General features: G+C 37.6%; 1 protein-coding gene across 1 annotated transcript; it reads left to right on the top strand.

Annotated features, from left to right (window-relative positions):
* The first annotated feature begins 2,516 nt into the window (after positions 1–2,516).
* LOC111235182 (sideroflexin-1-like) lies at positions 2,517–11,715 on the top strand. The gene is made up of 11 exons (XM_022763521.1): positions 2,517–2,597; positions 4,941–5,113; positions 5,547–5,717; positions 7,554–7,652; positions 8,209–8,284; positions 8,426–8,511; positions 8,626–8,753; positions 9,356–9,405; positions 9,637–9,686; positions 9,809–9,856; positions 9,968–11,715. The coding sequence occupies exons 2-11, from the start codon at positions 4,950–4,952 to the stop codon at positions 10,062–10,064; spliced, it is 969 nt and encodes a 322-aa protein (XP_022619242.1). The 5' UTR covers positions 2,517–2,597; positions 4,941–4,949; the 3' UTR covers positions 10,065–11,715.
* Positions 11,716–11,752: the final 37 nt, after the last annotated feature.

Raw genomic sequence — 11,752 nt, 5'->3', positions numbered from 1 at the left:
ACAATATGCTGTCATAGGTAATGTGGACTCAGAAGTTCCAGATGGGATAATAAAACTCCTTCATTGTGATACAGTTATGACCATAACCTGCAACCTTGAATAGAAAAAATAAATTTGAATAGAAAATAGGGAACCATTTTCTAATAAAGCACCATTTATGAAGGGCTTTTTAAGCTATAATTCATGGTTTCATCAATGGTTAATAAATCCTTTACTAATGCTTTATAGATGGTTATAAACCATTAATAGGAACAACTTTTGAGTTGCCAGGTTATGGAAAATCGTCCTATAGCATGACATTTTGCTTGTCTTTTAACTTTAAAGCTCTGTAATTTATCAACTTGACTAAAATTCACTTATGAACATCTTATTAATACTTGCAACAGCAGACTTACTATAATAATTTATTAACTTATACATCGAGTTTGATTTACATCCAAAACTTAAAATAGTACAAATGCAGAGATAACAATAGGCTACAGTAAATGTGAAGTGTTGGTGGTTAGAGTGAAGAGAAAGTTTTATTGCATTCTTCTGTTGTTTGAATAAAGACTCTCTTTCATTACAGTGTCCATTTTAAATAACATGTTTTGGTTACAACATGGCTGTGTTTCTATTCAGTAATGTCACAGTTTTAAATGTTGGTAAACTATTAATGAGTACTTAGGAGTTACACTAATGTTATCAGGTTTGCAGTTATAAAGATTACTATGACATTGGGCTTTGTCCAGATGTCCTGCAGCCCTTTTCCTGAGAGAGGGGTCTCTCTAATGAAAAAAGACAAGTGTCTGGTGAGGGAGGATTTTTCACAACCTGGCAACCAAAAAGCTTATAACTGATCAATAAATAATTAGTAAACAGTGTATTAACTACTCAACATCCATATTAATAACAGCCCTTTAAACCCCCATCATAACTGGTGTGCTATTAGAAAGTGGTACCATATCCCACCTGACCACAGACGTAACACTGTTCTCTCCTTGAACTTCATCCGTGTTTTTTCTATCAATCAGCACCATGGACAGCGACTAAGAGATAGTAAACAAGTGCATTAGTTTGGACTGAACATAAATTAATTCACGTTCATAAAGTAACTAAGTTGTAGACAACATCTGCCACAGCGAGCGGTATCGTTAAAACTTTAACGCGTCTTCTTTCAGAAATTATGTCTAAACTTACTCATGCTGACACATTCAACCGCGAAACGTTACAAAAAAATGTAACATCATTAGTTTGCATTCAAAATAAAGTGAACAAAGCATGACAGCATTACCTGTTGTGTCCATGTTGTGCTGAATGAGCTCGGACTGATCCGCGTCACCTCCGGAGTATTAGTGTCACCTCATTTGTTCTCCAGGCGACCATTATTGTCTTAAGAGGTGTAAGCCTTTTACATAAAGCCCCTGCAGCTGTGCAACCATTAGCGCCGGACCAGTGATGATTAAGCACACTAATTGCACATCATTACTGTACCACTGACTCAAGTCTATAGCAGCTTGTCCTCAGGTAAACCTTGTTATTAATTATTTTCCAGTAAGACTCCAGATGTAGGTGGAAAAACGGAGCGGTGGATCTCCCAGACTGCCCTGACCACGCCACTGAGATGGATAAACAACCCCACCCGGTGGTCAGCGGTGTCATGTCATGCCTTTATCTCATTTTAAAGTCAGACCGTCATAAGGGTTGTTTTACTTCAAAATATTAGTATTTTGACAACTTTATTAACAAAAAAATCAAGACAGAGTTAAAAGTAACAAATCAAAGCACTCTTGACCTTTTCACAGGTTACTTCAAGTGGTGGAAAGTGATAAAATACACTTACTCAATTAAAATGGTAGTACAGGTACTTTAGGCACTAGTTACTTTGCAGACTATGACTTTACATACAACTCAGATGATGGGTTTATAAAATAGCCTGTGATTTTTTTTATTGACTAAACTTGCTTAAAATTACAGTAAAATGCTGCTTACATATTAAATAGTAATGATTTTCCATATAACATCTACTTTTACTTTTTAATAAGCATTACCTTACTTAGCTGAATGCATTCACTCAAATTATAAATATTTTTTTAAATCGTTCCGATACTTTGTCGATTACCCAAAGGTTATATTGCATTTAACACATTTAAATGACTTTTTCTGGGCCGGTTGACAACTTTGTCAGTTGTTTTTCTAACCAATTACGTGCTGTCTGTTCTCCACGCCCAGCGGTTTCCAGTACCTCATGTCCTCCACGACAAACACCGCCCCCGGTGTTTCACTGCACGGTGCTGCTTTCAAAGGCCTCTCAGAAACTCTGATTTCCTAAAACCACAGTTGAGTATTTTTCTTACGTACGTGTATTTGAAAGCTATAGTTACTGTTGCTTTTAGATTAAGATATTGCATACATATGATGATCTCCACACGTTGTTAGATCATCACTTTGTTGACATGGCTTTTGTCTACATTTTCTAATGACCCTCTCTGTCATTTGCCGTGAAGTTGTGTTTTACGACACTTTTAAGAGTACAAAAAGGCAGCATACCTTCACCCGGCTGTGCTGTGATATTGAGAGGTCATACATTTACAAAAAAATTAAAGAAAGCAAACCAGGTAGGTTTAATACTCACTGAATTCACATTAACTAATTTTAATCACAATCTGACTAAGTTAACGATTACTCTGTCTCGATGTGTGTCCTTGCAACGCTAACTGAAGTGCTAGCATGTTAGTTAGCTTGTAAACTACCTGGCTAGCTGTCTGATTGACGTTACTTACTAAGTGTTTTGTTTTGGCAGCGTAAAAAGCTGTTTACTGTCCTGTGTAGCTGAGTATTTGATATTGGTTGATTTAAATGCGGTTTTAATGTCGCATTTGGTTATCCCTGTACTCCAGTTTGTGACTGTTAGTTGGCTACGTTAGCCAACTAACAGTCGTTAGCCATTCTGCACAGAGGAACCGGTGTGTCGTGAACCCATCTGTCACGGTATTTCTTTGATCAACTGCTTGCAGTGTGACTCGTGTAATCTTAGTATCTGACAAGTTAGCTAGCTCATCGTGGACATTTTTACTCCAAGATTAAAGTGAATTTGTATGTGAAATTTGTTTTTGAACACCAGCCAGAAGTTGTTTGTGCTTTAGCATCGTTTTAAACGTTTGTGTCCTTGAAGCCACCGTATCAGCTGTTATCTCGCTCTTGTTCAGTGCGTGCTGGAAGTATTTTCTCAATCCATTTGCAGTCTGTAGATGGGAGGTGGTTATTGTCTTTAGTGGCCTGAGGAATGTAGGAATGCTGTAGGAATGCTGTAAGAATGCTGCTTAAATAAACGCATATATTCTTGTAATAGTTCAGTGTTTGTACTCAGGTACACTAATGTCTCCTGTACACCTACTGAATAAGTGCAAAGGTAAAAAGCTGAAACGACTAGCCAATTGATAGTAAAATAATGGGTAATTACTTTGATGATCGATTTGGGAATGCAGCTAAAATTCAAATATTTCATCAGATGATCTCCTAACATAGTTTTTGTTAGTCCATCAGATCAATCCTCAGATATTTCAAAAACTACATCATATATGATAAAACAAAGCAGAAAATTCTCTTTTTAGAAACTAAAACCAGCAAATGTTTGTTTGTCCTTGAAAAGTGACTGCAACAATGAATCAATCATCAAAATGGCTGCATTAATTATCTTCTGATCAACTAATTGATTAATCGACTAATCATTGCATCTCTAAATAGATTGTCATTTCTCAAGCAAAATGGCTCATTACCCTGCTCCAGCTCTTCAATTGTGACAATTTGCTGCTTTCCACTGTCTTAAATGACAGTAAATTGAATATCTTTGGGTTTTGAATGGTTACTCAATTAAAACAAGTTATTTCAAAAAGACTGCATGGGCTTTGGGAAGTTTTTATAGGGATTTTTCACAATTAACCTATATTTTATAGACAAAAATGTTCCTCCAGAGAATTGTTGACAGATAAACCAATAGTGGAAGTATTTTTTTTTTTTGCCCTAACTGGTGGTATGTTTGACTGATTTAAAAACACTAGTATTACAAACACCAGTACTTCCTGTACAGTCTTTTATCTCGTACTCACAGCCACAACTTTGAGATAAGCCCTCTGGCTGCTGGATACTCCCAAAAAAACAACAGTTTGACAAGTCAACAATATAATCATTTTGAATTTGACACAGAAAGAACAACATGTCAGAACACCTCATCAAGCTTCATCTATGTCCTTTATTCTTCAGAAAGTACTGAGAGACTGAACACAGTGACACAAAGTAAACCTGGACAACTAGTGTGTGGGGTTATTTTCTCAGTGATAACTGCGTATAGTTCTGGGTGTATGCTGTTTAGTGATGGGGGTGGGGGCTTTGCTTCAATGCAGCTCCGTCCTGCAGCAGAGCTATTAATGGAGTAGAGGTGAGGGCTTAACTGTGCTGCCAGGGTTTTTTAATTATAATGATTTCACCTGTAGAACTGGGCTTGTAAACAATTCCATGAAATGCCTGGTGAGATTTGTAGTGTTGTGTCCCTGTTCTTTTAAATGAGATCAGAAAGTAGTTCAAATCATAATTTTGACAATTTTAGACTGTATTTTATTATGACAAAGTTCTTATGTTTACACCTTTCAACATTTAAGAGCTTTGTCTTCTTTTGGGACATTAAAAAAAGGTTTTATGGAAAAATGTATATGTTTTTCAAAGTTAATTATCAAAACAGTATTGTTTTGGTATCTATACTGAAATACAGTTATCACATTAGCATTAATATCAAACAAAGCCTAGCCTGTCGAAGTACTCGTTGAAGTCCGGTATGTAACTGGACCTGGTTGTTTGTTGATCCATGCGACATTTCTAAAATTTAAATCTGTCAGACGAATTGTTTCACTGAAATCCTCCCAATCAATATGAATGTTAATTAAAATTTTTGTCATTGATCAAAGAAAACCAGGATGTCTGGAGAGTTGTCCCTCAACATAAACATCAAGGAGCCACGATGGGATCAAGGCACATTTATGGGGCGTGCCAAGCACTTCTTTATGGTCACAGATCCCAGGAACGTCCTGCAGTCCTCTGAGACTCTGGACGAGGCCAGAGTGATCGTGGAGAACTACAGGTAGAAGCTCAGGAGATAGAGGACGGAGTAAGAGTATGAATGCCAATTTTAGGGTGGTGTCAGGCATGAATAGAAATGAGCATTAATGTGACCAGGTGATGATGCCAATGTCTTTAATTGGGTAGCATGAATCTAAAAATCAGCAAGTCATACTTTGTGTACATTTGTTTTACATATAAGAAAATGTTGTAAAGATAAGAAAGATATCTCAAACTGAGAAGGTAATACTAGTTCTTGACAAATAAAGGAGAAAACTCTTATATCTGGGCTTGCAGTAAAATGCTACCAATGAAAATTAGATGCTTGTTCTTCATTCAATATGGTTTTTTGAAACGCAATATACTTACTTAGGGTTGTTGGGATAGATTTTTGTTTTAGGATACAAAAATGGTTAAATTTGTTCCCAAGGTTCAATCACTCCACTCTGTTTCAGAGCAGGGACTGTGAAGCCTGGCCTGACGGAGGATGAGCTCTGGAGAGCCAAGTACATCTACGACTCTGCCTTCCACCCCGACACGGGCGAGAAGATGTTTGTGATTGGGCGGATGTCTGCTCAGGTGCCAATGAACATGTCCATCACAGGCTGCATGCTCACCTTCTACAGGTACAGCATGTTTCAATATATGGTTCAGTGTATTCTAAACACCAAAAATACAAGATTTATGCATTACAATAGATATAAAAATATGTAATCTGTGAAAATGCTGAATAAATTCAGTACGGTCTCCATGTGACTGTAAATTTAACCTTAATACAGCATCCAGCAATGCATAAAAATAGAGATTTTAATCCCTGCACAGATTGAAAATCCTCTTAAAGAATAAAAAATATAACTCTCACCACTGAATACTTATAAATCAGTGGGCTGCTGAGAGGACAGTGAAGCTATGAGAACTGTGCTGAAACAACAAATTGATTATCAACAAAAAATAAACTTTCCAATTTTGAGAATTGATGTAACAGTTTAATTTATCAAGTGAAAATTAGCTGGTCACAGATTTGAAAAAGTGTTCAGTGTCAAATATTTACATAAGGAACTGCTTTGCCCTGTTTGTCGTAATGGACAGATAAAGACTTGATGAAAAGCTGAATTTAGGAATCAAATTCATCAATCAAAAGGGACCTTGTCAAATAAAAGCTGGTGGAATGAAAAGAAAATTAATATTATTAATTCATTATTAATTGTTGTTATAAAAAATAAACAGGATGAAATTACATGTCATAATATTTTTTTTTACATTTAAAAATATCTTTTATTATTTCACAATTTCATGATTTTATGATTAGTGTGGTCTGTTTTGGTTTTTGATTATTTATTTATTTATTTAACAATGTCTTATTTACTTTAATATTTAACACTTTGGGCCTCCATATTTTCAATTGTTATAATTTTATTACTTTTGGAATTTTGGCTAGTGGTCAGACTAGTGATTAGTGGGGTAACATACGATCACTGGAGGGCGCTACAGTCACACATAGCGGCTTTAGATGCTGAAGGTGACACAATAAACAAAGATAGGTTAGACCTAAAGTGATTTGTCAAAGGAAAGAATAAACAAAATACTTTTCAGTTCGTCTGTATTGAGTGATTAAAAACACAACATTAGAGAGGTTTTATATCTAAATCAACATTTAGACAATAAATCTTTTCAAAGTAAAAATCCAATGTGTCCAAATCCAATGATTTTTTTTGAATGAAGACAATGTGAAAAACAAATGTTTCATATTTCATATTTAAAAAAAAAAACTGCAACAACAGCCAATAGATTCTTCATTAGCAAGATTCCAATCGTTTATTTTTATAATCTTTTATATGAAAGGGTTTCTTTTTTATGACATATTCAGGCCTCCTGGGCGTGGATGATACTAGGCTTTTACAAATCTGTGGAAAGATTATTATTTATTATTTTATAACCTTGTTCATGCATTAGCCTTAACTGGAACACAGGTCTAATCACTTTTGATACAGTGACCACAGGTACTGTACTGGTACTGGTACTTGTACTTTGAGGCCTGTCTTTTCAAGGTAGCCCATCTAATCTGTTTGTTTTTTATTATAAATTAAATTAAAAACAATCATTTCAATCACATTTGCTGTATACTGAAACCCAACAAGATGATTGTTATCTCACAGTAGCAGAAAAGAAAGTGCTCCACTGCAAAAGCAGATATCTTGATCTTTATCTTATACATACCAGCTGCAGGGGACTGAACACAACACATACAAAAATCTTGTCTGTAGATGCCTATGTTTGAATGCATGTGCAGGGTATTTTTTGGCAGAATTGTTTCCATGCTCTGCTAAGACAGTGTTGGACAGTTTTTATGATGTTACCAAACTCTTTGCTGCAGTGTAAACATTGCCAAAATTGTAGTGTTTACTTTACATCCTGTGAAATTTCATTTCCTCAAATGCACTGTTGTTCTCTTGTGCTTGCAGGACTACTCCAGCAGTGGTGTTCTGGCAGTGGGTTAACCAGTCCTTCAACGCTGTCGTCAACTACACCAACCGGAGTGGAGATGCCCCCATGACCGTGAAGTAGGGAGGACTTCTCACTTCACTTCCACTCTAGATCTTTCCTGTCCTCCCTCTAAACTAGTGTCTGTAAGGAGGCTGTGGGAGCTGCTGTCCTCTCCCCTTCCCTCACAGCGGTATTATGTTCCACTGTTAAGCATGTTCAGCCCCATGTCACCATGCACTCATAGGTTCAGTGCTCCCAGTTGATGTCAGGTCAACATGCACTCTATTCATTCTGCCACTACACTACATCAAATGCATGCATTCAGGAGGGTTGCCTTCAGGACATGCAAATGCATATTCACGGATTTAGCATGTTATTCTGGACAAATGTTATAGTGTCCTCCTCTGCTTTATCGTTATTTGTGAAATGTTCTTGTTTATTTACCTTTGCATATTCATACATAGCATGAATTCTCAGAAAGTCTCTTCTGAAATATATAACTATGGTGTAACTGTTGTCAGCTGCAGTCTTTGCATGACTGACAGTAGTCAGCTATTTATGATGTGTGAAAATGCTGAAAGAGGAAGTGGATTATTAAAGTGTGACGTGTCTGATACTTTTGTTTCTTTGCAGTCAGCTCGGTGCAGCCTATGTCAGTGCTACTACTGGAGCTGTAGTCACTGCCTTGGGACTCAAGTCTCTAGCTACGGTAATGCCTGTGGTTCAAGTGAATAAATAAATGAAACAAAGTAACTTACATACATGCACACTGATCTGGACAGCATATATATTTGCATATTTGTACAGAGAGTTTATACTTTTTGTGAAAATGTGCCTCTAATCTTTGCAGCGTCTCCCTCCAATCGTCAGCCGGTTTGTTCCCTTTGCTGCTGTTGCTGCTGCTAACTGCATCAACATTCCCTTCATGAGACAGAGGTGAGATCTCTAAAGTAAAAGCCCAGTGACCTCTGTTTTGTTCACTCAGGAGCTTTAAGGAATTGTGACCCCTGCTACAACTGCTCTACATACTTTTGTTTTTGCTTCCGCCAGGGAGTTGAAATATGGTATCCCTGTGACAGATGAGAATGGAAACAGGTTAGGAGAGTCTGCTAATGCTGCCAAGCAGGCCATCGTGCAGGTGGTGGTGTCAAGGATCGGCATGGCAGTGCCAGCAATGGGTAATGTCAAGATTATATCTACTGGTTTGTTAAAGCGACTGTAATCGATATTTTTATGATAACAGTCTGCAGTTCCCCTCGGCTTTACAGAGCTTTTCAGTGAGGCTCAGCTCACTGTGTTTAGCTGTCTGCCCCACAGCTTTACTGTTCTGGGTCACACTCACCACTCTCACTGATCTAGCAGGAAATGTTTTTTAGTTGAACAGCTTTAAAATCCCACTGTGCACTACCTGCTCAGCACCCAATACTAGACAGACACAGTTAGCGACTAGCTGGTGAAGATAGTGGAGCATTTATCAGCTAAAGAAGCAGATCATTTTCTCAAAAACCAAAAACAGATGTAAAACAACCACGTAAAACAATGAACATCTCAGTGACAGCTTAACATAAAACCTGGTGTATATCCAGCTTTTGTCATCCCACCCAAATCACCCGTAGTTAAAACGAGATCACTATCGAAAGTGATCGTCAGCAGATTCATCCTGAATTTTAACAGCTGATGCCATGAGAGATTAAAGAATTTCTCACAGCTAAATGTGCAACTTTTCCGCTTTATTACTGCAACAGAAGACCTCATCTGCTGTGTTTTTTATTTTTTACAGCCATCCCTCCTGTTATAATGAATGCTCTGGAGAAGAGAGCTTTCATGAAGGTAAGCAGACTGCTTGCATGGCTGCCATACTGATGTTTGTTCAGTCAGTGCATTTACTGGGTGTGCTGGTGTTTTATGAGGCTGAAAAGAGTCCTACTGCATTCCACACATTAGACAGTCATTGCATGTTTATGTCTAGGGATGATCTTCATGGACAAACTTGTCATACTGGTGATTTGTTTGCCAGATTTCACTCCACTTCTGCCTTCTCTGATTTTTGTCTCCTTGTAGCGGTTCCCAATTCTAAACGCTCCAGTCCAGGTGGGGCTTGTCGGTCTGTGGTAAGTACTTTACACTAGCAGTATCTATGGTGATGTTTTTTTTTTTTTTTTTTAAAGCATCTGTACTTAAAAATAAACTGATAACACTGTCTAAAACTTCTCTCCCTGCCTCTTGTTTGCAGCCTGGTGTTTGCAACTCCTCTGTGCTGCGCCCTGTTTCCACAGAAAAGGTGCCAAAGGCCACTTTAACATCACTCTCATTGGAGGGAGGGGGGGGCATACCTGTAAGCATTAACTAAACTGTAGCAGCAGATTAATCATGTTCAATCATCTCTTTGTAGCTCTATGAGCGTGAGCGGGCTGGAAGCAGATCTGCAGGAGAGGATACGACAGACCAGTCCCCACACCACCACTGTCTACTTCAACAAGGGCCTGTAGGACCAGCCAATCTATCTCCATTCACACACACAAGATTTGACACTCACACATACACTCATGTATACATACACATGTCTTGTCCTGAGGGAACAAGTGGGAGGGCAAAACAAAATTTATTTATGCTTTTTTTTTTGTTGTGTGTACTGCTACATTTGTTTTTTGAATTTGACAAGGGCAATGATTATTTGAGGGCAATGATAATTTGGAAAACAGGATTTACTGAAGGGAAAACAAAACACCTTGAAGGAAGATCATTGGTGGATCTCTGTGTACATAGATGGCACTCCTTAGAAAAGAAAAAATGACTCCTGATTTTTTTTTTTTTCTTCTTTTTTAAAATTGTGTCGTGGTGTGTTTTCTGTCTTCCTTTGGTCAAAACTGCCTATAGGGTGGCAGTTCATGAAGTTACTGACTTGTGTTTGACTCACTAATATTTCATGTTGCATTCAGGTTCATTCAAGTTCTCCGATTAATAATGTGTAATTTCTTGTAAGTCGTGCATTGCCTCAGAATGTAAAATAATCTTTTTTGCATTTCCAATTCTACCCAAGTCATTGTCACATTATTCTGTTAATTAACTATTACAGACTGACCAGAGTATGTTAAAATGTTTCAGTTTACCTTGAAAAAACCAGTTAATGGCTCTAAATAGTCCAACCCCTGGTGAAGAAGTTCTTCTTTTGTTGTACTCTGCCTCCTTGTTAACTGGTGCAGCTTCTTACTCCCTTCAACTCTCCTTTAAGTGTACTTACACCCCTTCATAGTCTTAGACCAGATAATGAGGTGCTAGGTACATGTGGCAAAACAATATATTGGAATTATACTACAAAAGCTCACACAGCACAGCCACAGAGTACATTAGTTAACTAATGAGTGTGATCTTTTCTAATCATAAATATCCATTGTTGCCATGGCAGTGGCAGCCTGTGTTTCAAGGCCTTTTTATCATCTGAGCTCACTTAATGACCTACTGCAGCCGCTACCTCTAGTAGCATTGATTAGTTCTTTGATTGTTGTCGGTGATGGTGCTTGTTTGGTGGTTTGGTGTTTTTGTCACGTGGAGAGGAATGTCCCATTTTGTGTCTACGTGTTGTTGCTAAGAGGAAATGTTATGATCAGACCACAGTTGTCATGCAGAAACTTTGTAACTTGAGTTTTGTTGGTTTGAATGTTCACACTTGACCAAAAAGGTTGCACGAGCAGGTTGAAAGAATTCAAAACTGTGGTTTTGTCAAGTGGTTGTCAAGCTGAGCTGTCTAATTAAGTTAGAGATACAGGGTTTTTATGTGCAACAAATAGCTAGCCATCTGCAAAACTGTCTTGCACTCGAGCCATTGATGCCCCATTGTACCAAATGAAAGTAGCTATTGTTGTGTGAGAGTCAGAATACTAAATGCTTATATCCAGGTCAGGGCAGTGGGTAATTGTGTGGACGGTCTTTGTTGTGCTTCGTTAAAGTGGATAGCTGGGCTGGGTTTGAGCTTCTCTGATCAAATTCATTCACATTGTTGACCAAGCTCTCCAAACACACAACCATTGTGGTTAGATAGTGGTGATGGTGTACTTGAGAAAGAATCAGCTGAATTTACACCTGTGCTGTCTGATGTAAGAATAAGTATATTTTTCTTGGATATATTTATAAATATTGTGTGTGTGTATATATAAATATATATATATGATATATAATG

The sequence above is a fragment of the Seriola dumerili genome, unplaced genomic scaffold (genome assembly GCF_002260705.1).
Source record: "Seriola dumerili isolate Sdu_G_001 unplaced genomic scaffold, Sdu_1.0 BDQW01000478.1, whole genome shotgun sequence".
In the NCBI taxonomy this organism is placed as follows: Eukaryota; Metazoa; Chordata; class Actinopteri; order Carangiformes; family Carangidae; genus Seriola; species Seriola dumerili.
The sequence above is the reverse complement of the archived record's forward strand: the minus strand, read 5'-3'. Positions and strand labels throughout refer to the sequence as shown.